This window comes from Trachypithecus francoisi, unplaced genomic scaffold (genome assembly GCF_009764315.1).
Source record: "Trachypithecus francoisi isolate TF-2019V2 unplaced genomic scaffold, Tfra_2.0 Lachesis_group11, whole genome shotgun sequence".
NCBI lineage: Eukaryota > Metazoa > Chordata > Mammalia > Primates > Cercopithecidae > Trachypithecus > Trachypithecus francoisi.
The window spans coordinates 116,999,570-117,026,333 of NW_022681456.1; the positions used below are offsets into that span (position 1 = coordinate 116,999,570).

The window sequence follows — 26,764 nt, forward strand, 5'->3', positions numbered from 1 at the left end:
CTTTCGTTCTAGATACAGCACAGAAGAAGCTGTGAAAGAAGAATCAAAATCCTAGGGAGAAATTAAAAATCAGAATTTTCCCTGAAATCCTTTGAGTGACTGGAGTGTTACCAGATCTAGAATTTAAATCACATTAGCATAAGTGTCTGAGTATATAATCTCTCAATGCTGGTTTGATTTACCTTTGAATGAGTAACTATTGAGACTGTAGTGCAAATCTAATTTCTCTTCCAGGAAGCAAGATAAGTGGACCCGGAAAAATATCAAAGCATACAAGGATGACTCATTTTGGAGACATACAGGCTATGTGATGGCACAAATAGATGGTCTCTACGTAGGAGCAAAGAGGAGGGCTATCTTAGAAGGGACAAAGGTAGGATTTTAAACAAGCTTCTCAGAATTTACACAGTATGGTAAGAATATTGAATGTTATCTTTAAAATAACACTACAGTTTAGAAGCAGATCAAAGTAGAACTACAGTATAAATTCCTTACAGACAAGAACTGTCATAGCTGTCATATTAGCACCTAATTTACAAAATTACAAGCCCAAAACACAAGTAAGCCAACTTGTTTCTGTATTTTTTCAATCTCCCATAATACTGGGCTCAGGATTAGGTTAAAAAGCATGGTATGAATGTACTGGGTTTTTAACTAATCTGACAAAACTAGTGTTTTAGACTACATGCTCGTTAAGACAAGATGTTTAAGTATATAAGTTCTATGTTTCCCACACTCCACAACATTCATGTAAACACATATCCACACAAACACATATGCATTATAATTCTCGGGAAAGCTTTACTGACTCACTGAGGCTTCCAATGTACCATTTGATATACTTCCAAAAATTGTAGATATTTTGTTTCCTGGGATAATATATGTATAAATGAAATATGTATATTATATAACCTTTTGTCTATTTTGCCAGTATATATGTATATAATATGTATATTATATAACATAACTGTCTTTTTGCCTATTTTGACCAGTGTGTGTGTATATATACTTTGGGAGGCCGAGACGGGCGGATCACGAGGTCAGGAGATCGAGACCATCCTGGCTAACACTGTGAAACCCCCGTCTGTATTAAAAAAATACAAAAAACTAGCCGGGCGAGGTGGCAGGCGCCTGTAGTCCCAGCTACTCGGGAGGCTGAGGCAGGAGAATGGCGTGAACCCAGGAGGCGGAGCTTGCAGTGAGCTGAGATCCGGCCACTGCACTCCAGTCCCGGTGACAGAGTGAGACTCCGTCTCAAAAAAAATAAAAATAAAAATAAAAAAATAAAATAAAATTAAGTGCACAGCTTTTCTTTGAACTTTCTGTCTATTTTGTCCAATGTGGGTATATATACATATATATGCACATATATACATGTACATGTCTGTGTCTGTGTGTATATGTGTGTATATATGTATGTATATACACATATATGTTGATAAATGTCAAAATAATGCCCAGTGAAAGCAGTGAGTTACAGACACATGCATACAGTAAGACTCTAACTTTTTTTTTTTGAGTCAGAGTCTTGCTCTGTCACCCAGGCTAGAGTGTGGTGGCACGATCTTGGCTCACTGCAACCTCTGCCTCCTGGGTTCAGGTGATTCCCCTGCCTCATCCTCCCAAGTAGCTGGGACTACAGGCGTGAGCCACCACGCCCAACTAATTTTCATATTTTTGGTAGAGATGAGGTCTCACTATGTTGGCCAGGCTAGTCTCGAACTCCTGACCTCAAATGATCTACCCGCCTCAGCCTCCCAAAGTGCTGGGATTACAGGTTTGAGCCATTGTGCCCAGCCTATACGATATGACTCTATTTGTGCAAATTCAAAAAAGGTAGAATTTAAAAAATATATCTTAAAAAAAAATATATATAGGTGATAAATACATTATATATAGGTGATAAATAATAGAGTGGCAGGTAATGAGCTACACAAAATTTAGCATGGTGGTTGACCGCTGGCAGAAAAGGAGAGAGATGAGACTGGAGACTTCTAAGGTACTGCTGATGTTCCATTTTTTAAACTGAGTTGACTACATCAGTGTTTATTTATTTTTCCTTAAATTGTATGTATACATCTTTATTCTTTCAGATGTGTCATATCATCTGTCCTTATGCTTCTAAGCAGCATTCCAACGTATGGATATATTATACAGTATAACAAAAGAAATGCAAATATCAATTACAGTGGGATACTGTTTTGCACCTATGAGATTCGAGATAAACTAAATGTTTAATATGTTATTGAGGATGGAAGAGTTTGATTTATTTATTTAGAGGCAGAGTCTCGCTCTTTCGCCTAGGCGGGAGGGCATTGGCTTGATCTCAGCTGCAACCCTCCGCATCCGGGGCTCAACCAATTCTCGTGCCTCAGCCTCTTGAGTATCTGGGAATACAAGCATGCACCACCCTGCCCAGCTAGTTTTTCTTTTTTTTTTTTTTTTTTTTTTTTGAGACGGAGTCTCGCTCTGTCGCCCAGGCTGGAGTGCAGTGGCCGGATCTCCGCTCACTGCAAGCTCCACCTCCCGGGTTCATGCCATTCTCCTGCCTCAGCCTCCCGAGTAGCTGGGACTACAGGCGCCCGCCACCTCGCCCGGCTAGCTTTTTGTATTTTTTAGTAGAGACGGGGTTTCACCATGTTAGCCAGGATGGTCTCGATCTCCTGACCTCGTGATCCGCCCGTTTCGGCCTCCCAAAGTGCTGGGATTACAGGCTTGAGCCACCGTGCCCGGCCTAGTTTTTCTATTTTTAATAGAGATGGGATTTCACCATGTTAGCCAGGCTGGTCTCAAACTCCTGACCTCAGGTGATTCATCGGACTCGGCCTCCCAAAATGCTGGGATTACAGTCGTGAGCCACTGCACCCGGCCAGAAGAGTATAATTTAAACAATTCGTATGAGAAAAATTTGGCAATATCTATTAAAATCTAAATCACTCTAGGAATTTATCCCACACATAGACTCAAACATAAGCAAAATGATGTGTCCAAGATTAATTATTGTGGCATTGTTTATAATAGCAAAAGACTAGAAGCCACTTGAAAACTCATCAAAGAAAAGACTAGTTAAAAATAATATAAAACATCCATACATTGGAATGCTGCTTAGAAGAGTGAAGACAGGCCAGGTGTGGTGGCTCATGCCTGTAATCCCAGCACTTTGGGAGGCCAAGGTGGGTGGGTCACCTGAGGTCAGGAGTTCTACACCAGCCCAGCCAACATGGTGAAACCCCATCTCTACAAAAAACTACAAAAATTAGCTGGGCATGGTAGCGGGCACCTGTAATCCCAGCTACTTGGGAGGCCGAGGCAGGAGAATCGCTTGAACCCGGGAGGCAGAGGTTGCAGTGAGCTGAGATCGTGCCATTGCACTACAGCCTGGGCAACAAGAGTGAAACTCTGTCTCAAAAATAAGGAAATAAATAAATAAATAATAAAAATAAAAAGAAGAGTGAGGACAATTTTTACATCCAATATAAAAACATTCCCAAAACATTAAATGAAAGATATTAAGACAAAAAAAAAAATCAAGGTGAACAACAGTGCATATAACACACTACCATGTATGTTTTTAAAAATTGTATTTACCTTTGGGAGGCCGAGACGGGCGGATCACAAGGTCAGGAGATCGAGACCATCCTGGCTAATACGGTGAAACCCCGTCTCTACTAAAAAAATACAAAAAACTAGCCGGGCGACGAGGCAGGCGCCTGTAGTCCCAGCTACTTGGGAGGCGGAGGCAGGAGAATGGCGTAAACCTGGGAGGCGGAGCTTGCAGTGAGCTGAGATCCGGCCACTGCACTCCAGCCTGGGCGACAGAGCCAGACTCTGTCTCCAAAAAAAAAAAAAAAAAAAAATTGTATTTACAAGACATTTTTAAAACTCTGGATCCAAGATCACGGTGCCAATAGGGAAAAATAAAAAATCAAAAAACTGGCAGTATATGCAAAAAAACTAGCAAAATGATTAACTAGAAATGGTAGTACCCGAGCAAATGGAGAACAGGTAAAGGGGGAGACTTTCTGCTGTAAACATTATTATAATTTTTAAAATCTTGAATAATAAATGCATAACTTATTCAAACAAACAAAACAGAGATGATATTTATATAAATAAAAATTGGATTGAGTTTTTGCTTTGGTTTTAGTTTTTCAGTTAAAATGTTATTTGTGTTTGTCTTCCCACCACCTCTACTCCAAAACCAATTTGTTGATGCCTAACCCGGACCTGCTCCAGCAGACTGAATCTTCCTGGAGCAGTGCTCTCCAGTTTACACAAATTCATGTTCAAGTACAATCTGATAATTGCTTCAAAGTTAATGCTGGCCAGTCAGTTGGTCTTACAGTAAACACACAATCAAACCCAAAAGCTTCTTAGTTGAATGTTTTTGTTGTATAGCAGTGGTTCTTGTCTAAGAGTGGTTTCTCTCCAGAGAACACTTGGCAATGTCTTGGAGACATATTTGGTTGCCAAAACTGGGAAGTTGCCACTGATACCTAGTGGGTAGAGGCCAGGAATGATGCTAAACATCTCACAATGCACAACAACTGAAAAGAAAGTATTAACTGGCTCAAAATGTCAATAGTGCTGAGGTTGAGAAGCACTGCTGTAGAGTGCAAACAGAAAGCTCTACTTTACTCTCCAAGGAGCCACTCCCAAATTCCGTGGCTATCAAAACACGCCAAAACAGCTCTTCTAAACTATAAAGCCATAAAAATTATTTTATAAGCTACAATAAAAATCTAGCATAAGGGACCCTTCAAAACTAAATTTTTTTTTTTTTTTTTTTTTTTGAGATGGAGTCTCGCTCTGTCACCCAGCTGGAGTGCCGTGGCGTGATCTTGGCTCCCTGCAACCTCCACCTCCTGGGTTCAAGCGGTTCTCCTGCCTCAGCCTCCTGAGTAGCTGCGACTACAGCGCCCACCACCACGCCCGGCTAATTTTTGTATTTTTAGTAGAGACGGGGTTTCACCGTGTTAGCCAGGATGGTCTCGGTCTCCCGACCTTGTGATCCACCCACCTCGGCCTCCCAAAGTGCTGGGATTACAGGTGTGAGCCACTGCACACAGACTATAAGGGAATAATTTAATGGGACCCTAACAAGAGGAAAAACAGGAAAAGATGTCTGTCACAAATCGATGTTAAGTGCAGTCTTTGTCCTTTCCTAGCCAATGACCTTGTTCCAGATTCAGTTCCTGAATGCTGTTGGAGATCTATTGGATCTGATTCCCTCACTCTCTCCCACAAAAAACAGCAGCCTAAAGGTTTTTAAGAGATGGGACATGGGACATTGCTCCGCTCTTATTAAGGTAAGACATAGCAGCTCCTTTTGCCTTGTTCTTGTTCATACAGACTTTTTCTATATAGCGCCGAAGTGTAGCAACATCTCATCACCCCTGGCTATAACAGTATATCAGCTCGTGGGTTCTTCTAGAAGTTAAGAACTGGAAGTAACTTTGATGGAGAGAATTTTAAGTACATGATGTTACATCTATGTCTTCCACCATTCCTCCCATGCTGTGTGCACCTGCCACTTCCACCTTCTAGAATCTTCCATTTTGTTTTTTTGTTTTGTTTTGTTTTTGAGCTGGAGTCTCACTCTGATGCTTTGGCTGGAGTGCAGTGGTGTGATCTCGCCTCACTGCAACCTCTGCCTCCCAGGTTCAAGCGAGTCTCCTGCCTCAGTTTCCCAAGTAGCTGGGACTACAGGGGTGTGTCACCATGCCTGGTTAATTTTTCTTGTTTTTTTGGCCGGGCGCGGTGGCTCAAGCCTGTAATCCCAGCACTTTGGGAGGCCGAGACGGGCGGATCACGAGGTCAGGAGATCGAGACCATCCTGGCGAACACAGTGAAACCCCGTCTCTACTAAAAAATACAAAAAAACTAGCCGGGCGAGGTGGCGGGCGCCTGTAGTCCCAGCTACTCGGGAGGCTGAGGCAGGAGAATGGCGTGAACCCGGGAGGCGGAGCTTGCAGTGAGCTGAGATCTGGCCACTGCACTCCAGCCTGGGCGACAGAGCGAGACTCCGTCTCAAAAAAAAAAAAAAAAAAAAAAAAAAAAAATTTTTCTTGTTTTTTTTGGGTATAGACAGGGTTTCACCATTTTGGCCAGGCTGGTCTCGAACTCCTGACCTCAAGTGATCCGCCTGCCTTGACCTCCCAAAGTGCTGGGATTTTGAGCGTGAGCCACCATGCCCAGCTAGAGTCTTCCATTTTGAATGTTAGAAGGAAGAGTCTGTTTGGGGCCACATTAAAGGTTAATCTTGACTCCTTGGCCATATTTTTCAGTAATCTATATAGCAATAAACACTTACCTGAAAGGGCACAATCCCTGTATGCCTCTTACACTTAAGACAATTGTAGTCAGTTAGCTATGTACATCTGTGTAATCCACTATGATTCTGGCTGTAGGTTCTTCCTGGGTTTGAGAACATCCTTTTTGCTCACTCAAGCTGGTACACCTACGCAGCCATGCTCAGGATATATAAACACTGGGACTTCAACATCAAAGATAAAGATACCAGCAGTAGTCGCCTCTCTTTCAGCAGTTACCCAGGTAAATGAATTTAAAGAAACATCTGAGCACTTTGAGTACTATTCCCGGATAAAGCCTTAGTGACTCAGTGTTAACTGCAATGGGAGAAGACATGTTTAATGGTTAGTATATATTAACAAACAATCTGATTTTCAGAGTGCTTTTGAAGAAATATAGCTCAAATACTTTTATTTAATAGAATGACATAAACAAGGTTACTAGAATTGGCAAATAGAAGCCACTTTGTAAATGTAAATGGCTACATCTAAATTTATTTCAACAAATGCCAACTGAGTATGTATCAAGTACAAGACACTTTGCTAGGCTCTGCAGCAGAAGCAATGAAGACATGGCTGATCCTGCACTCAGGTACCACCTGGAGGGCCTGTAGTGTTTCTTTTATTTACTGCAATATCCATAGCACTTAACCTTAGTGTGTGGCATCGAGTACTTAATAAATTGCCAAATGAATGGATGAATGAATGTGTAAGTTTATAAACCTTACATTATAGTCTCGAGGATAATATAAAGTGTAATATGAATAAGAGGAATAATATTACTGAATACTGTATGTACTATAAAAGAAGTGTAACCAGTGTTGTCCATTCCAAGGGGATGAGACTCACATCTGATTGTTGGGGAAAGGAAAGAGAGGATGACCTTTGAGATAGACCATGAAGGATGGCTAGAATTTGAAGAAGTAGAGATGGACGGGAGGACAGTCCCAGTAGAAGAGAGGTTGCAAATTCCTGGGTCTAAAGGCAACAGGCAGGTGATGTAAATGAATAAAGCAGGTCTGGTTTAAGAAAACAGAAAGTGGAGGCCGGGCACGGTGGCTCATGCCTGTAATCCCAGCACTTTGGGAGGCTGAGGCTGGCGAATCATGAGGTCAGGAGATTGAGACCATCCTGGCTAACATGGTGAAACCTCGTCTCTACTAAAAATACAAAATTTAGCCAGCTGTGGTGGTGGGCGCCTGTAGTCCCAGCTACTCGGGAGGCTGAGGCAGGAGAATGGCGTAAACCCGGGAGGCGGAGCTTGCAATAAGCCGAGATCGCGCCACTGCACTCCAGCCTGGGCGACAGAGCAAGACTCCGTCTCAAGGAAAAAAAAAAAAAAGAGAGAGAGAAAGTGGAAACAATTGTAGCAAACATATGACCCATGGAAAGGAGGCAAGGATCAGCTTTCACTATCTGTTCTCCATCCAAGAATTTCCAGATCCTCCAACTTAAGATAAAAAACCATGTATTCAAAAAAACAGAACTCACTCTGTAAATCCAACAAAGGGTGTGTGTTAGCCCCAGCCTCCTCAGGAAACATTAAGAGCAAAGTCAAGGAGAAAACACTAAACATCTAAGAGTTCAACTGGATACACTGTAACCAACATGACCTTTAATTACATATCTGTAACTTATGGGGTGGTTATACCAAACACCTGTCATATCTATCTACCTTTGTCAGAATATGTTTGGTCTTCCTATCAGAAATTCCTTTTTATTTTTAGAGTCAGGGTCTCACCCTATCACCCAGGCTGGAGTGTAGCGGTACAACGATAGCCCACTGCAGCTTTGACCTCCGGGGCTCAAATGATCCTCTCGCCTCAGCCTCCCAAGTAGTTGACACTACAGGCACACATCACCATGTCTGGCTAATTTAAAAACATTTATTTTATTTAGATTGGATCTTGCTACATTGTCCAGGCTGGTCTTAAGCTCCTGGGCTCAAGTGGTCCTCCAGCCTCAGCCTCCCAAAGTGCTGGGATTAAGGTGTGAGCCATCATGTCCAGCCCCTATCAGGAATTCTGACCAAGGGCATAACCCAGTATTTCTCTGTCCTTGTGACCTGATCCTCTCTTTGAAACCACTTTGATTTCATCTTTGTCTTAGTTTGCTTAGTTGTTTTAGCATTGAGGGGGACTAGGGACTCCTCTCTCTGAGTTAGACTGTGCTTTGATTCTTTCACATTCTATTACACTGACATTTAAGGACAGCAAGAGACAGAGCAGTCCAGTATTCTTCCTCTTTCTCATCTTTGTGATAAAATGCAACATTCAGATGTTGTGTGCACTGCTTTGAAATCTCTGTGAAATACAGTGCTCTCCAGTAGTGTTAACAGTCCTGGACCCCAGAGGTAGTGATGGAGAAGGTCATGGAAGATTTTCTTATGAAATGTATAATCCTGTTAACATTTGCATATGTATCCTTCCAGATGAGATACACAAATAGATATCATAGATAATATGTAGAGCTTTTTGGAGCAATTGAAACTCCAAGAGAGCAAAAGACACTTATATATATACCCCAAGACATTTGTACAGGAGCCAATGGAACAGTGGGATTCATATTTTCTCTAACTGGGCAGCTTTGTTCTCAGCACCAAACAGGAAAAACATGTGCAGTCTCATTTATGTTACAAATTATTTTATTAAGGGACCAGCAACATTGGATTCATCGAATAGACATGACATAGAACTGTGCTTTCGATGAAGCTCATGCCATCTTAGCTGCTGAGTCCAGAACAAAGCTGGACGGCTTCCTTGTTTTTCTTTGATGGAGGAGTGCCATGGTAGATTGAATAGGTTAGGAATGTCAAGTTATTTTTTAATCAAAGAACGCAGAGCCTGGAGGCTCTTCAAGATCTGTGCAAGGATATTAAGAATTCCTGAGTCAGCAGTTGAGAATAATGTACTGTGTTTTTGAAATTTGCTGAGTGTAGATCTTAAGTATTCTCACTACACACACGACACACAAAGGTAGCTATGTGAGGTGCTGAATATGTTAATTAGTTGGATTGTGGAAATCATTTCACAATGTATAGGTGTATCAAAACATCATGTAAACCTTGAATATATACAATTTTTATTGTCAATTATGCCTCAATAAGATTGGAAAAAAGAGGATGGAAGTGAAGTTAATTAGGAATTAAGCAAATAACTTGTGTTGACATAACAGTTTGTATGTTTGTATTAACATTAAATGGAGGCCATATAAAAATTAAAAACAAATGAAAAGAATTCCTGAGTCAGAACATACAGATCAACTCAAGAAACATTCCTGACTTGGCTGAGGCACGTTAGAGATGATGGTAACTGGGATGCTACAACTACCATCATGCTAAAGATACAGAGAATTCTGAGAATTTCATATGCTCCTATCCACCTTTTACAACACATCATGGCCTTCCTGCTATATTTTTTGGAGTGACCGTCAAGATCATTGCCATGAAAAACGCTAAAGCTTCAAGACGGGGTATTTTGTGTGTTTTCTGAGGTTTGTAGGAAGGAAAAAGTCAGAGCTTGGACAGCTACTAAACTCTTTCAACGTATGAAGTCCAACTGCTTTACTTTGGTGAGCCATATCTTTCTCGCTGTAAAATGAGGCTAATAGATTGCTTGCTTCATAAAGTTGTAAACATTATATAGTTTATTCATCAACAATTTTCTGTTAAATTGGGCTAGGCAAAGGATTGTTGATGGAGACTGGCATAGACACAGTTCCTACTGTCACAGTTTACTTTCTGTTGAGAAGTAGAGGCCAATAAAAAAAAAAAATGACATTAGAGTACGATTTTTGTAATAAGAGAAAGACTAGTCTGGGAACATTGAGAAAGCTAAGAGAAAGGAAAATTTAAGTCGAGGCACAAAACCAAGATAATTTAGGCAAGCCCAATGGGGATACAGTGGTAGAAAGTTCCTTGAGGAACAAACAGTATATGGGCAAGAGACAGCATCAAGAAGGCCAGAGAGAGGGAATGAGGCACGACATGAGGCCCCTAAAGTGACAAGTGAAAGGGACATGAGTAGATTTGCATTTGTGGATTATCTGGCCCATTAGAGGACAAGAGAGGCTGCCAGCAGAACATTTAGAAGGCTGGTGCAATAATCCAGGCAATTCAAACCACCATATTTTGTAAATGGTCAATCAGCATATGGATGGAAGCTTGATAATCCCTCTTCAAGAGGATAACAAATATGACTGCTGAATTACTGAAACACAACACAACGTTATGTGTCCTCCTGTTGTCCTTGCAAGAATCCTTGAGGGATAATTACCTAATAAGAATTGTCAGGACACTCCCCAAATTGTACTCTAGCATGGGAGAATAGAAGGAACAATGGTAATCCTTCACATTTATCAATAATACAAAAGGATTTGCTGCCTTCAGTATGCCCAAACGTATTGAAGCCAGTCTCATGCTGTACGTTCACCAGAGCCTCAGTTCATTCCATAAAAATAGAGGTGGTTATAGGTTAAGAAAACAGAGTAATTTGTATTAATTTAGAAAGAATTTAAGGTGATTTGGTTGTTTAACAGGCTTGGTCTTTTTTAGTCTTTTCTAAAAATACAAAGTGGAGACTGAGGAAATTATTTCACCTAAAGAGGCTAACATGCAATACCCAGGGAAGGTCAAAAGTATACCAAAGTATATCAAGTGCTGATAACTTCAGTACCACCCTTAGGTCTGGGCACAGGAACCCCCACCCTCCCAGCTTGGAATTACCTTCCTGAAAATTACCTAAATCCCCCTCCAGCATCCTGAGACCGGCCAGGCTGGCAGTATCTTGACCTGTGTCTCTGGGCATCCAGTTTAGAAAGCTCCTTTCCAGAAAATTTCTAAATCCCCCTCTAGTACCCAAGACTGACCAAGATGGCTGAGCCATCCAGGTCAGCTTCTTGAGCCCAGAAAACAATGCACATGAGCCTTTGTCCCATATCTCCCTATCTGGGGGCTCTTCTCCACTCCTGCCCACACATGGGTTCAACAAGATGCCCCAAGGAGCTCTGGGACTCAAGCCTATGGCCTGGTCCTGGTAAGCAGATTCCTCTAGTTGGCCCTCACAGTATATATTTTTTGCAAGATGGTGCATAACCTAGCTGTCAGAATGGCGGTCACAATGAGCTGGGGTGGCTCTCATGTCAGAGCATATGTTCAGGGATCTATGCTACTGAAAGCCACCTCTTACCCTTGGGTTTCAGCATGCAGCAGGGGAGGACAGTAAAGCGAAAGCGAACTTCGACCTATGAGCTCCACATCTGGCCCGTGTGGTGGCCTCCTCACCCCTGCAGCTGTGCACCGTGTGTCAGGCAGTCCTTGGGGCGGGCTAGGCCTGGCCCCTCTGAGGCCTTTTGAGAACCTTGCTCTACAACACAAACGGGCCTTTGTAGCAAATCTTTTGCTGCAGTTGATGATGTGACTTCCTACTGCCTTGAGTCAGTCTTAAAACAGATGGATTTTTCTTGTGGGATTGGGACAGCTCTTCCAGCTTGGCTTACAGGCTTCTCACCTATCCTGCCCACTGGTACCCGTGGGTGAGGAGTGAAGGTGGGGGAGGGTTCAGCATGAAAAGAGATCAGGCTCATGAAGACTTGACTTGACTTAAATTGTGAAGACTTAAATTATGAAGACTTCGCTTAAATTTTCCTGGGGCTTTGAGCCTATTCTTTTATCTTCTCATGTACCTACTTTCAAGTACATGCACTTAACATTTAAACGGGCTAAGCAGGCTCATGCCTGTAATCCCAGCAGTTTGGGAGGCCAAGGCAGGTGGATTGTCTTAAGCTCAGGAGTTCAAGACCAGCATGGGCATCATGGCAAGACCCCGTCTCTGCAAAAATACAAAAAAATTAGCCAAACGTTGGTGGCTCATGCCACCAGACAGTCTGACTTCTCCCATCCCTTGTAATCCCAGCTGCTCGGGAGGCTGAGGCTCAAGAACAGCTTGAGCCATGGAAGCAGAGGTTGCAGGGAGCCAAGATAGCACCACTGCACTTCAGCCTGGGGGACAAAGTGTGGCCTCATCTCAACGACAGCAGCAACAACAACAACAACAAAGAGATTACATTCTAGGGAGGCAGCAATTAGCCTAAAGAGTCCAACAGAAAACATGTTGATCTATGTTTACGCTGTAAAATTCCCAGTGTAGCTTTAGTGACCATAAAACTATCATTCACAATTTTTTTAACACTCTGGTAAGATTTGCATTTGTGATCAACATTAACAAAGCATAACAAGGATTTTTGAGTCATTAGAAGCCAGGATTCACAGGTGGCGTGATAGTTGTTGCAGAGTCATTAAGAGAATGGTGTTAGGGAACTGCAGAGGCAAGGAGATCTGTGTTGTTTGAATACAAACAGGTTCCAAAAAGTCATGGTTTTGTAATAACAGTATTGCTACCTTTTTCTCATGACAAAAAATAGAAACTTAGCCAGGAAGAATGCATTTAATAATAAAGAATACAAAAAGATGGTACCTGGATACTATAAAGAATCTTCACATGCACTGATTGGACAATAGACAAAACAGAGTGCCTTTCTCTGCCCACCATCCTAAATCTTCAATGATAAATCATCATACCTCACATGTACCTATGAATTTTTAAATATATGTTTTTAATCAAATTGTTTGTATAGGCAGGGGTCCTGTTAAAACAAACAAACAAAAACACTTGCCTGAGGCACTGGATACCCCCAAAAAAGTGACTTTGAATAGCCTTGTTCTAGAAGTTTCTGCCCCTAACAAGAAGGGTTTTGAATACATGGTCTGTTTTGCCTAGCAACTAGTGAGGCTAAGTAAGGAAGGTAGAAGCCCTGCACTAGCCCTCCCTGTACATGTACTTATTTTGGCAATACAAATCAATAATCAAGGAGGTAAGACAAAGAGATAAATCAATAGAATACGATGGCACTGAAATGGCAGCCAATACAACTGTGTGAAGACCTCAGCACAAAGATCTGATAGTTTTAACCAATTCAGAGAAAATTCACTTGTCAACAACATTGAGTCTTCCAATCCACTAATACAATCTATTTGTTTATTTAGGTCTTTAATTTGAGTCATATTATGTAGTTTTCAGTATTTAGGTCTTACATACCTTTAAGTAAGTTAAATCCTAAGTTATGTTTGATGCTCCTGTAATCAAGATATTTTAAAATTATTTTTTCAGTTGTTTGCTCTCATGTATATTTATTGATTACCCATTGCTACATAACAAATTGCTCCAAAAATTAGTGGCTAAAAACAATAATGATTTAGTTACTCATGGTTTCTGTGGATCAGGAATTTAGATAGGGCACAGTGAGGATAATCTGTCTCTACTATGACTGGGGCCTCAGCTGGAAGACTCAAAGACTGAAGGGCTGAAATCTCTGATAGCTTAACTGAGACTGGAGTATGGGCTTCTAAAGTGACTTACTAACATAGCTGACAGGGTGGTGCAGGCAATTCGTTCCTCTTCACTTGGGCCTCTCCTCAGAACTGCTTGAGTGTCCTTCATGGCAAGACCCCTGACTTCCTCCAGACCAAGCCATCCAAAAGAACAAGGCAGAAATAGTAATGGCTATTGTGACCTCACCTCAGACGTCAACACTCACTTCCACCAGGTTCTATTAATTAGAAGCAAGGTATTATGACCAGCGCACATTCAAGGAAAGGGAATTAGAATCCACCTTTTAAAGAGAAGGGTGCCACATAATTTGTGGAAATTTGAAAACTACCACAATATAGTATACCTTTTTTGTACATTATTATCCTGAGATATTTTTAAGTTCACATATCACTTCTAATAGCTTTTTTTATAGATTCCTTAGGATGTTCTATATATACAATCATCTCATCTCTAAAGACAGTCTGACTTCTCCCATCCCTTGTATGTCTATTTTTTTGTATGATTGTGCTGGAGAAGACCTCCAGAACAACGGAGACTGTAAGTGGTGAGCATGGAAATCCTTGCCCAATTCCTGACCTGGGATGAAAAGTATTGTCTTTCACCATTAAGTATGATGTTAACTGCAGATTCTTTGTAGATGCTCTTTGTAATGTTAAGGAAGGTCCCTGCTCTTCCTACTTTATTTAATATTTTTATCAATAAATGAGTGTTGCATTTTTCTGAATTCTTTCTCAGCAACTGTTGAAAGGATTATACGAAGTTTTTCCTGTATTAATATGATGAGTTACATTGATTGATTTTCAGATGTTAAAACACTTGAAATTCCTGAGTTAATCCTCACTTAGTCATGATGTGTTATTCTTTGTATTTATTTTTAGTTCAATTTACTAACATGTGTTAATGATTTTTTTCATATGTTTCATAGTATATATATGTATATTATAAAAATAAACCACCATACATTTTTTTTTTTTTTTTGAGACAGAGTCTTGCTGTTGCCCAGGCTGGAGTGCAGTGGCACGATCTCGGCTCACTGCAAGCTCCGCCTCCCGGGTTCATGCCATTCTCCTGCCTCAGCCGCCCCAGTAGCTGGGACTACAGGGGCCTGCCACCACGCCCGGCTAATTTTTTGTATTTTTAGTAGAAATGGGATTTCACCGTGTTAGCAAGGATGGTCTCGATTTCCTGACCTTGTGATCCGCCTGCCTGATGGCTGTTTTTAATGTAGCAATTAATGTAGGCATTCCTGCTTTCAGGTTCAAGTGTGAATCAAAGCATATTTTAATTTGCTAGCACAAATGGAATGTCTTTACTTTCAAACTATTTGTGGTTTTGTGTTTGCTGTATGTCTTTTGTAGACAGATAATTAGTACATTTTGCTTTCTTTTCTATCAAGTTTGAGTCTCTTACTTTTGATGGAAGTGTTTGGTCCATTTACATTTACTGTAAATATTTATATATTTAGATTTAAGTCTGCCATTTCACTATTTAGTTCATTTCATCTCTATTTTGTTTCTCTGTTCCTCCTTTCCTGTCTTCTTTTGTGTTAAACATTTTAACAAAGATTTTCTAACAAAATAGTCTATATTTTAATACTCTAGTTGGCTTTCTAGCTATATTTATTGGCATTTTTAAAATTGTTGTCCCTGGGGCTTGTGATATGCATCTTGAACTCATCACAATTTATGTAAAGTTAATAAGCAATTATGTCTACTAAAAAGTATATAGGAACCTAAAATGGTAATTATCCCATTTAGTGCCTTCCATCCTTTATGCTATTGTTGTCATATATATGCTACATCTATGTATGTTATAAATACACCAATATGGTGTTAAGATTTTTTACTTAAAAACTTACTGTCTTTTAAAAAATTAAAACAAGAAGTGTGCATGCATGCATGTGTGTGTGTGTGTGTGTGTGTGTGTTGAGAAGTAAGCTGTTAATTATATTATTTTCTGCTCTAATTTTTTCTGCATTTAGATTTTTGGTGACTTCAGCTTTCTGGTGGGCTAACTCTAGTCTTCTTTGTGGTTATTTTAAGTTTGTTATGCTGATAGGAACTGTAAATTAATGTTTTTCATTAAAGTTAGGGCTTTTTCACCACTTATAGCTTCACATATTTTTTCCTCTTTTCTCTCTCTTCTCCCTCTGGGACTCCAGTCAATTATCCATCAGATGCTATACATTTTTGCACAAGTCTCTGGGGCTTTGTAAATTTTACTTAGTTTTTTTTTTTTTCTCTCTGTTTTTCAGATTGGTTGATTCCCATTAATCTTCTATCTTCAGGTTTTCTTTGTTTTATTTTTTCTTTTTAAATTTTATTTATTTATTTTAAGATGGAGTTTCACTCTTGTTGCCCAGGATGGAGTGCAGTGATGCAATCTCAGTTCACTGCAACCTCCACCTCCCAGGTTCAAGCGATTCTCCTGCCTCAGCCTCCCAAGTAGCTGGGATTACAGGCATGTACCACCACGTCTGGCTGATCTTGTATTTTTAGTAGAGACGAAGTTTCACCATGTTGGCCAGGCTGGTTTCCAACTCCTGACCTCAAGTGATCCACCTGCCTTGGCCTCCCAAAGTGCTGGGATTACAGGCGTGAGCCACCGTGCCCAGCCATAATCTTCAAGTTTTCTAATTCCTCCTTCTGCCGTCTCAAATTTACTGTTGAAGTATACAGTGAATTTTTCATTTCATTTACTGTACTTTTCAGGTCTAGAATTTCAGTTTTGTTCTTTTTTTAATTTCTAATTTTATGTTGAGATTCCTTCTCTGGTAAAATCTTAATACCATATTTTCCTGTTTTGTCTTTTTCCACTAAACCCAATATCAAGGCCTACTTGGAAACAGTTTCCAGTGACTTTAGTGTGGGGTCATATTTTACTTTTTCTTTTGAGGTGACAAATATACCAAATACCATGACTTGATCATTACACAATGTATATATATATTTAGTATATTCTTCACCACAAACATTTATCAGTTCCTTATGGTAAGAACATTCAAAATCCTCTTTTGTAGTTATTTTGAAATATGTAATTCAATATTGTTATTGTGCCTGGTAATTTTTGGTTGAAATGTGGACTTGAAAAATAGCACACCATAGTGTCTCTGAATGTGTATTTTTGAGAATTATGTTTTATTTTATTTTTAATTGACATATAATTGTACATATTTATAGGATACAGTGTGATGTTTTAATGCATGTATACATTGTGTAGTGAACAAATCATGGTATTTAGAATATTCATCACTTCAAACATTTATCACTTTCTAATGGTAAGGACATTCAAAAATCTCTTTTAGTTATTTGAAATATATAATATAAATTGTTAACTATAGTAAGCCTACTGTGCAATAGAATACCAGAACTTTTTCCTTGTATCTAACTGTAATTTTTTACCTGTTGATTAAACCTTTCCAACCTTACCTACCCTCCCCAGCTGCTGGTAAGCATTGTTCTACTCTACACTTGTATGAGATTGGCTTTTATAGATTCCACATCTGAGTGAGATTGTGCAGTATTTGTCTTTCTGTGCCTGGCTTATTTCATTTAACAAAATGCCCTGAGGGATCATCCACATTGCCACACATGACCTAATTCGATTCTTTTCATGGCTGAATAGTATTCCATTATACATATATGTATCACATTTTCTTTATCCAGTCATCTGTTGACAGACATTTAGGTTGATTCCATATCTTGACTATTGTGAATAGTGCCGCAATAAGCATGAGAGTGTAGACATCTCTTTAACATACTTATTTCATTTCCTTTGGATAAATACCCAGCAAGGGGTCTAGTTTCATTCCTCTCCATGTAGGTATCCAGTTTGCTGAGCACCATTTATCAAAGATAATTTTTTCCAATGTGTGTTCTTAGTTTCTTTGCCAAAAATCAATTTGCTGTAAGTGTGTGAATTTATTTCTGTATTTTTTATTCTGTCTCATTAGTATATATGTCTATTTTTATGCCAGTACTATGCTGTTTTGGTTATTTAGCTTTGTAGTATACTTTGAAGCCAGGTAGTGTGATGTTTCCAGTTTTGTTTTTTTTGCTCAAGATTGCTTTGACTATTTGGGGTCTTTTGAGGTTCCATACAAATTTAAAGATTTTTTTTCTCTTTTTATGAAGAATGTCATTGGTATTTTAATAGAGCTTGCACTGAATCTGTATATTGCTTTGATTAGTATGGACATTTTAAAAAATATTCCTCAAATCCTTAAACATGGAATATCTTTCTATTTGTATCCTCTTCATTTCTTTTGTCAACATTTTATAGTTTTCATCATAGAGATCTTTCACCTCCTTAGTTAAGTGTTTGTTTTTGTAGCTGTAGTAAATGGAATTGCTTTGTTTTTTTCTGATTGTCTACTATTGCCATATAGAAATGTTATAGATTTTTGTATATTTATTTTGTATCCTGCAACTGTACTCAATTTACTTATTAGTTCTAATAGTATTTTGGTGAAGTTTTCAGGGTTTTCCCTATATAAGATTATGTCATTTGGAAGCAGGGACAGTTTGATTTCTGCCTTTTCAATTTGGATGCCCTTTTTATCTTTCTCTTGCCTCATTGCTTTGGCTAGGACCTCCAGTATTATGTTAAATAAAAGTGGTGCATTTGTGTCTTGTTCCAGATCTTAGAGGAAAAGCTTTCAACTTTTCCCCATTCAGTATGATGCTAGCTGTGAATTTGTTATATATGGGCTTTATTGTGTTGAGTTACCTTTCTTGTATATCTATTTTATTGAGAGTGTTTATCATGAGGGGATGTTGAATTTTTTTTAAATGTCTTTTCTAGATCAGTAGATTCAACATCCCTTCATGGGTTTGTTCTTGATTCTGTTAATGTGATGTATTATGTTTATTGATTTGCATATATTGAACCATCCTTGCATCCCTGGAACAAATCCCATTTATTATGGTGAGTGACTTTTTTTAATGTGCTGTTGAATTCAGTTTTTAAATATTTTTTTGAGGAGTTTTGTATCTATATTTATTAGGGATATTGGCCCATAGATTTCTTTCTTTGTTGTGTCCTTGTCAGGTTTTGGAATCAGGGTGATGCTGGTCTCATAGAAAGATATTGGACATATTCCCTCCTCTTCATGTCTTTTGAATAATCTTCAAAGGATTGGTATTAGTTCTTCTTTAATGTTTTGTAAAACTCATCAGTGATGCCATTGGGTCCTCGGCTTTTCTTTTTTGGAAGACTTTTTATTACTAATTCAATCTCATTACTTGTTATTGGTCGGTTCAAATTTTCTATTTCTTCATGATTCAATTTTGGTAAGTTTTATGTGCCCAGGAATTTATTCATTTCTTCTAAGTTTTCATATTTGTTGGCATAGAGTTCTCCATCTCTCTCTCCAAACTTAGGAAGTTTCTGCTATTATTTTGTTAAGCTTTCTGTGCCCTTCTCCATCTCTTCTCCCTCTCAAGTTTCTTTTTTTTTTTTTAAGATGGAGTCTGGCTCTGTCGCCCAAGCTGGAGTGCAGTCGCGCAGTGGCACAATCTCGGCTCACTGCAAGCTCCGCCTCCCGGGTTCACACCATTCTCCTACCTCAGCCTCCCAAGTAGCTGGGACTACAGGCGCCCACCACCGCGCACAGCTAATTTTTTGTATTTTTAGTAGAGATGGGGTTTCACCGTATTAGCCAGGATGGTCTCAATCTCCTGACCTTGTGATCCGCCCGCCTCAGCCTCCCAAAGTGCTAGGATTACAGGCGTGAGCCACCGTGCCCGGCCTCAAGTTTCTATAGTGTGAAAATGTGTTTGCTTAATGGTGTCTCATAGGTCTCGTAGGCTTTCTTCACTCTTCAAATGAAGAGCTGTCTTCAGTTCAGAAATTCTTTATTCTGCTTGGTGTAGTCTGCTGTTGGAAGTTTCCATTATATTTTTTCTTTCATTCATTAAAGTCTTCATCTCCAAGAGTTTTTTTAAAGTGATATCTCTGTTGAATTTTTTATTCATATCATGAATTGCTTTTCTGATTTTGTTGAATTGCCTATCTATATTCTCTTGAATCGCACTGATTTTCCTTAAGATCATATTTAAAATGTTTTTTATGCAATTAGTAAATTGCCATTTCTTTAAGGTCAGTTATTAGAGAGTTATTGTGTTTTTTTGGTGGTGTCATGTTTTCTTGCTTTTTCATATTTCTTGTGTCCCTGCATTGATGTCTGGGCATCTGATAGAATGGATGCCTCTTCCAGTTTTATAGAATTGTTATCATAAGGAAAGATTTTTGCCTGCAGATGTGTCCGAAGGTGTCAGTTGTGTAGGGTGCATTGGCTTTGGTTCCAGGTGGATGCAGGAGTGTAGTCACCATGCAGTTTTTTCAGCTGTAGTCAATGTTAGCAATTTCTATGGATGCCTCAGTGGCATCCTAGCCTGCAGGAGTTTGTATGGCAGCTCTGTCAAGTCATATGCATGGCCTTTCTGCTGGTGGCAGGGGTGCCAGGTTGTTTCATGCACCATGTGTGCACAAGGCCTACTCCAATAGGATTAGACACAGTCTCTCCTCTGGGGGCAGAGTGCCAGGCTGTTACACACAAGTACATAGGGACTGCTCCTTCAGGGTAAGGTGTGGTCTCCCTGCTGGGTAGGATCATCTATTCCTTAGGGGTCAGGACACCACATGGGCTCAGGCACCAAGGTTATGGCTGTTTCACTGGGCCTGTGCTCTGAGTAATTGAGGTTGAGGTGCTGCAGCCACAGGGATGGGGAAGGTGGAGTGCCTCCTAGGCAGCATATTCCTGGTGGATAGGAAACAGTAGCTGCTCGACTGGTGAGTGGTGTGCTACTGTTTACAAGCACAGTGTACTTGCAGCAGAGCCTCAGGATGGGGAGAAACAAACAGTGGTTACTGGCCCTCCAGAGCACAGTGCACTGTAGTAGTGGCGCTGGTCTCAAGATGGTGCTGTACCTCAGCAGCTTAGATCACAGAGGAGAAGGTGGCACAGTGTGGGCTCATTCTTTATAATACAGCCATGTGAATGCCAGGCAGCTCCCTGGAATGGGTTCATGGTTTGTGAAAACTGCAGAATTCTCAAGCAGCAAAGACTAGGTGTTTGCATCTTTAATGGAGATTGCTGGGAGTTCTCCTGCTCACCTTTTCTCCATAGGGAGACTGCCTCCTGGTTTCATACCAGTCCTGACTGGGAAGACGGAGTGGCAAAGGCAGAATGTTTCACTCTTTTTTTTATGCAGCCATCCCAAGTCTCCATGCTCCACTGGGTCTCTGCAACTCCCTTATTGTACTCTTTTGGAACACTTTAGTGTTCTCCTTTGGATACTCTAGTCAAAATATAGTTGTTTATTCACCATTTTGGTTCTTTTTTTTGTGGGGAAATGAATGTTAGGCACCTCTAGTCAGACATCTTGCTGAAGTCACTTGTTTTACTTTTTGTTTTTAACAGGCAATTACCTTGCTTGCACTCAAACTTCAACGTATGTCACCTGCATAGTGTGCAGCAACCAATGTCTTTCCTCAGTGTTGCTTACTTCCAGCTGCTGCTTCAACCTGGTCCTCTGGAGGTTGCTCCTGCATCTGTGTAATTTAGCAGCCAGTGAAAGATGTTTGCAGCTCATATTCATATTATAGAGCTAACTCTCTTTGTGATTTCCTTGATCCTAAGGTTTCCCCTATATTCCCATTTGGTTTTCCAGTTCTTACCTTTGTCCTCTGACAGCTTGAGGAATTTGAGCTGCATATGAGTTGGGAACCCTGGCAGTAAACTCACCTATCTCAATTCTAGAGCAATTCTGTCTTACAAGGGAAAACCTTCTCATTTCTTTCTGTTTTTACCCTGGGCTCCCTGGCGTTTCCCACATTCATGCACAGTTAGTGGTCAGTCAGGGAACTGGACAGGGTTCATATTCAGATTTTGAATCTCTGCTCTTATAGTTCTCTTGCTCCCAAAATTTTCCTCTTAAATTCTCAGCTGTTCTGCAACACTAGACTTTGACCTCGCCATTTCAAACCAGAACGACTGTAGTTTTCCATAACTAAAGTTGGGTATGGGCTATATATTAGTTTGCTAAGGCTGCCATGGCAAAGACTGGGTGGCTTAAACAACCAGAAATTAATTATTCTCCCAGTTCTAGAGGCTAAGAGTCCCAGATCAAGATATTGACAGGTTTGGTTTATCTCTTTGACTTACAGATGGCCACCTTCTCACTGTGTTCTCACATGGCCTTTTCTCTGTGTGTGCATATACCTGACATCACCTCCTGTTTTTTTCTAATTTATGTTTTTATTTTTTTATTTTTTGAGATGGGGTCTCACTCTGTCACCCAGGCTGGAGTGCAGTGGCATGATCCCAGCTCACTGCAACCTCCATCTCCCAGGTTCAGGTGATTCTCCGGCCTCAGCCTCCCAAGTAGCTGGGACTACAGGTGTGTGCCACCACACCTGGCTAATTTTTTGTATTTTTAGTAAAGATGGGGTTTCACCGTTAGCCAGGATGGTCTCAATCTCCTTACCTCGTGACCCACCTGCCTTGGCCTCCCAAAGTGCTGGGATTAAAGGCGCGAGCCACTGCCCCCGGCCCACTTCCTCTTCTTATAAGGACACCGGTCATGTTGAATTAGAGTTTGCCCATAAGACCTCAGTTGACCTTAATTACCTTTTTAATGCTCTGTATCCAAGTATAGTCTATTTTCAGGTACTGTGGGTTAAGACTTCAGCATATGAATTTCGAGGAAACAGAATTCAGTTCATATCAGGGGTTTAGGAATACATGCAGGCAAGGAAGCCTCATACTCCATCTTAACCAATGCTGTACTAACGTTCTGTTTCTCCCTGCCTTTGGTCATTCCTAGTATCTTCAAATCATTGCTTTAAATAATTTTATACAGTTTTATAATTATTATTTGTGGGAAAATCACTCCATTTTATCATGCTGCTATTATTGGAATACTCACTCTTGATACCAGCTTTTTTAAAATTTTTAAATTTTTTTTTGGCCAGGTAATACATAATACCCTAGTGCTTTTCATATTAACAAAGAGTAGCACAAGAGCTCCTTTTAGATGGTTTTACTAACCTTCAGGACAAGTAAGTTATTTCTCCTTTGAGCTTCCTAGGTACCCTGTGCATAATTTCTTCAGAGCCCATATTCTGTATTCATGTCTGTGTCCCTGGAGGAGCACAGAGCCTTGCATATTATAATCATTGAATAAATATTTATGGAAGGAAGTAGAAAAGAAGGAAGGAAGGAAGAAGGATTAGAGGAAAATCAGAAAGGAAGGAGATAGATGATGTCCACTGTGATGTGGACATGGTAGGAACTGTAGGAAAGAAAGATGGGCAATAAAACAAGGAGGGGGTGGGGACTGCTTAGCTAAGAGATCACACTTCCGATTGTAACTGGCTTTCTATTCATCCTGCCCTCCCTTTCATACCCTGGATTTGAGAACAGAAGTCTAAGATGTTCAGGAATTGTAAACAAGGGACTTTAGATGCAAAACCTACGTGTTCAGAACAGGACTTGTTACTTGAAGAGAATCCTTTGTAGTAACCAGATGATAAATAACATAAATGGGACCTGACTAGTTTTATGGGAATTAGGCAGAATTTACATTGTACATAAATTACTATAAGCTTGTGTTCAACTTGTTATTAAATAGAAAGGAAAACAAAAAACCTGAATGTGTTTAGCCATACCATGTACCTGGCTCTGTCCCTGACACTATGCTAAACGTTTTGTTTTTGCTTGTTTGTGGGGTTTTGCTTTCTCAGACAGGGTCTCACTGGGTCACCCCGGATGGAGTGCAGTGGTGTGATCTCGGCTCACTGCAACTTCCGCCTCCCAGGTTCAAGCGATTCTCATGCCTCAGCTCCCGAATAGCTGGGATTACAGGCGTGTGTGACCACGCCTGGCTAATTTTTGTATTTTTAGTAGAGACGTGGTTTCACCATGTTGGCCAGGCTGGTCTCGAACTCCTGGCCTCAAGTGATCCACCTGCCTCAGCCACCCAAAGTGCCGGAATTACAGGCATGAGCCACCGTGCCGGACCAACATTTTGTTTTTATTATGTCATTTAATGTTCATAAAAACCTAACAAGAAGGGTATTTTTAAAATCAGCTGTCCACCATTAATTTCTAGTACTGTATTTTCTTAACAAGCATACAAAACATCAAACTTCTCTTTAGACAAAGTGCAGTTCTTTGACATACTTATACAAAACAGTCTGAGTCTGTAGCACGTTAATGCAGTGAAGAGGCAAAATATACTGATTTTTACAAATTCTACCTTCCATAAAAAGCCTCAAGGAGGGTATTTTGTCTGCATTTTTAAAAATAAACAGTTAAATAGTTGGCGAAGTTAAATAGTCAAACAGGTCAAGGTCACACAATTCAGTGGTTGAGGACTGAGTACAAAGGCAATATATCCAACTATAAATATCCATTTCTCTTTTTTTTTTTCTTTTAGAAATGATTCAGATTTAAATTTAATGGCTAAAACTAAAAGAGTCAGCTGGGTGTGGTGGCTCACACCTGTAATCCCAGCACTTTTTAAGAGGCCCAGGCAGGAAGATTGCTTGAGCCCAGGAGGTTGAGACCAGGCTGTGCAACATAGCAAGACCCCTGTCTCTACAAAAAAGTTGAAACATTCAGCTAGGTGTGGTGGTGCATGCCTGTAGCCCCAGCCACTCAGGAGGCCGGGTGGTTTGAAGCTGCCCTGAGACTTGATCCCACCACTGCATCCAGCCTGGGCGACAGAGCATGACCCGTCTCAAAACAAAAACACAAACAAAAAACGAAAAGAGCAGTGAACTCAAAGGATTTCCTGCCATGCCTGGTGGGTGGAGCTTCTGTGTGGGAACAAAAGATGGAACCTATTTAAAGGACTTTTTTTTTGAGACTGCGTCTCACTCTGTTGCCCATGCTGGAGTGGAATGGCGCCATCTCAGCTCACTGCAACCTCTGCCTCCCAGGTTCAAGCGATTCTTGAGTCTCAGCCTCCCAAGTAGCTGGGACTACAGGTGTATGCCACCACACCCTGCTAATTTTTGTATTTTTAGTAGAGAGAGTGTATTGCCATGCTGGCCAGGCTGATCTTGAACTCCTGACCTCAGGTGATCCACCCTCCACGGCCTGCCAAAGTACTGGGATTACAGGCATAAACCACCTTGCCTGGCCTCAAAGGACTTTTAATTGAGGATCCCCGTAATGATGATCCCCATAAGGCAGAGGCTTCAAGCTTAATGATCTATAAGTGAGGCTTTCTGGGATGCACTTAGTGTGTTTCCCCAAGCACGGTGTGTTCCTACTTTTCACTATATACAGGTATGCTATCACCTCCCCCATACACGTATACATACCTCTTAAACTTAGATGTTCCCCAGTTTTTCCTGTGGAGCTTGCTAAAAATGCAGTGTTATCCACAGAAATTCCTATTTCATTGATCTGGGCTGGGGCATTTGTAACAAGCACCCTAGACCACCCCAGCATACTGAATCCATAGTCCGTCCTGTCAGTGAGACTGTGGCAGCCCTTGTGGTCTAAGCAGCAAAATCTTTGCTTAGCCCTTTTTGTTGTCGTTGTTTTTTGTTGTTGTTGTTGTTGTTGTTTTGAGACGGAGTTTCGCTGTTGTTGCCCAGGCTGGAGTGCAATGGCGCGATCTCGGCTCACTGCAACCTCCGCCTCCGGGGTTCAAGCGATTCCGCTGCCTCCGCCTCCTGAGTAGCTGGGATTACAGGCACGCGCCACCGTGCCCGGCTAATTTTTGTATTTTTAGTAGAGATGGGGTTTCACCCTGTTGGTCAGGCTGGTCTCAAATTCCTGACCTCGTGATCCGCCCGCCTCAGCCTCCCAAAGTGCTGGGATTACAGGCGTGAGCCACTGTGCCTGGCCTTGTTTTTGTTTTTTGAGACGGAGTCTTGCCTAGGCTGGAGTGCAGTGGCCAGTTCAACCTCCGCCTCCAGGGTTCACGCAATTCTCGTGCCTCAGCCTCCCAAGTAGTTGGGACTACAGGCATGTGCCACCACGGCCGGCTAGTGTGTGTGTGTGTGTGTGTGTGTGTGTGTGTGTGTGTGTATTTGCAGTAGAGATGGGGTTTCCCCATGTTGGTCAGGCTGGTCTTGAACTCCTGACCTCAAATGATCCACCACCCACCTCGATCTCCCAAAGTGCTGGGATTACAGGCATGAACCAGCTTAGCCTCTTTAAATATTAAGGGCATGTACTTGAAAGTAAGTATAAATGAAGATAAAAGAATAGGCTCCAGGAAAATTTCAGTCAAGTCTTCATAATCTATAAAATTGCCTATTTAATAAATTTATGTTGTAAACATTTTTAATATTCTATAATTACTTTTATTAATGTCATGTTACCTCTTTAATCTAGTTACTTTGCTCATAAAGCTGAAGCATATAAATACAATCTATATTTAGTACAGACCAAAATTCATGTCCTTTGCTTGTAAAAGGTAGAACCAAGAAAAGAAAAGAAATAGCAGAATTCGGGCACGTATTCTAAAGAATTATAAATGGATCTTGCAGCACTTAATTTCTGTTTTCTTTTTTTTTTTCAGTACCTTTCTTTGATTCTTTGTCTCCTCATTGGCACCATCCCAGGACACTGATATCTTTTGCCAGATCAGACCTGTCTTGATCATCTTCCCCACCTAACTCAGGATGCTTCCTCCCTTCTACCTTTCCAGAAATCCCACCTTATTTTTCATACTTTTCTTGATTAACTGGTCATAAGATGATTTCCTTCAACTCCACCCTGTCTCAACATGCAACTCCCCATGAGTCAATCGTCATAATTGTTTCTAATGTGTTTGTTCCACGGTGTGTGTTGAGTAACTGTTGTTGCCATTTGCCTGACTACATAGTGGTTACTGTTTATTTCTGTAATTCAGTGTTTTTTAAAGTCTCGAAATATGATTTATTAACTGAAATAGTTTCTTTTTATTTCTTAATTAAATTCAGTGAGAAGCTTACCATGAAATGTTAATCTTAGGCTGGCATTCATAAAACACTGGAGTGTTTCATTTTCTTCTGATCTCAATCTGCCTTCCAAAGCTACTAATGACAGATGAGAGCAAG

The 26,764-nt window shown here is 40.5% G+C and overlaps 1 protein-coding gene and 1 long non-coding RNA gene across 2 annotated transcripts in view; one reads left to right on the plus strand and one right to left on the minus strand.

Annotated features, from left to right (window-relative positions):
• LOC117090478 lies at positions 1 to 26,596 on the minus strand. The gene is made up of 3 exons (XR_004440027.1): positions 26,248 to 26,596; positions 6,314 to 6,629; positions 1 to 51 (listed from the first exon to the last, which is right to left on the minus strand). It is a non-coding gene; the product is annotated as an uncharacterized LOC117090478 (long non-coding RNA).
• The window catches only part of PLBD1 (phospholipase B domain containing 1), a 66,902-nt gene that overhangs the window by 29,467 nt on the left and 10,671 nt on the right, over positions 1 to 26,764 (plus strand). The window contains exons 4-6 of the mRNA XM_033222802.1: positions 235 to 373; positions 5,169 to 5,309; positions 6,411 to 6,555. Of these exons, the coding sequence (XP_033078693.1) occupies positions 235 to 373; positions 5,169 to 5,309; positions 6,411 to 6,555 (425 nt within the window). The remainder of the gene's footprint in view (positions 1 to 234; positions 374 to 5,168; positions 5,310 to 6,410; positions 6,556 to 26,764) is intronic.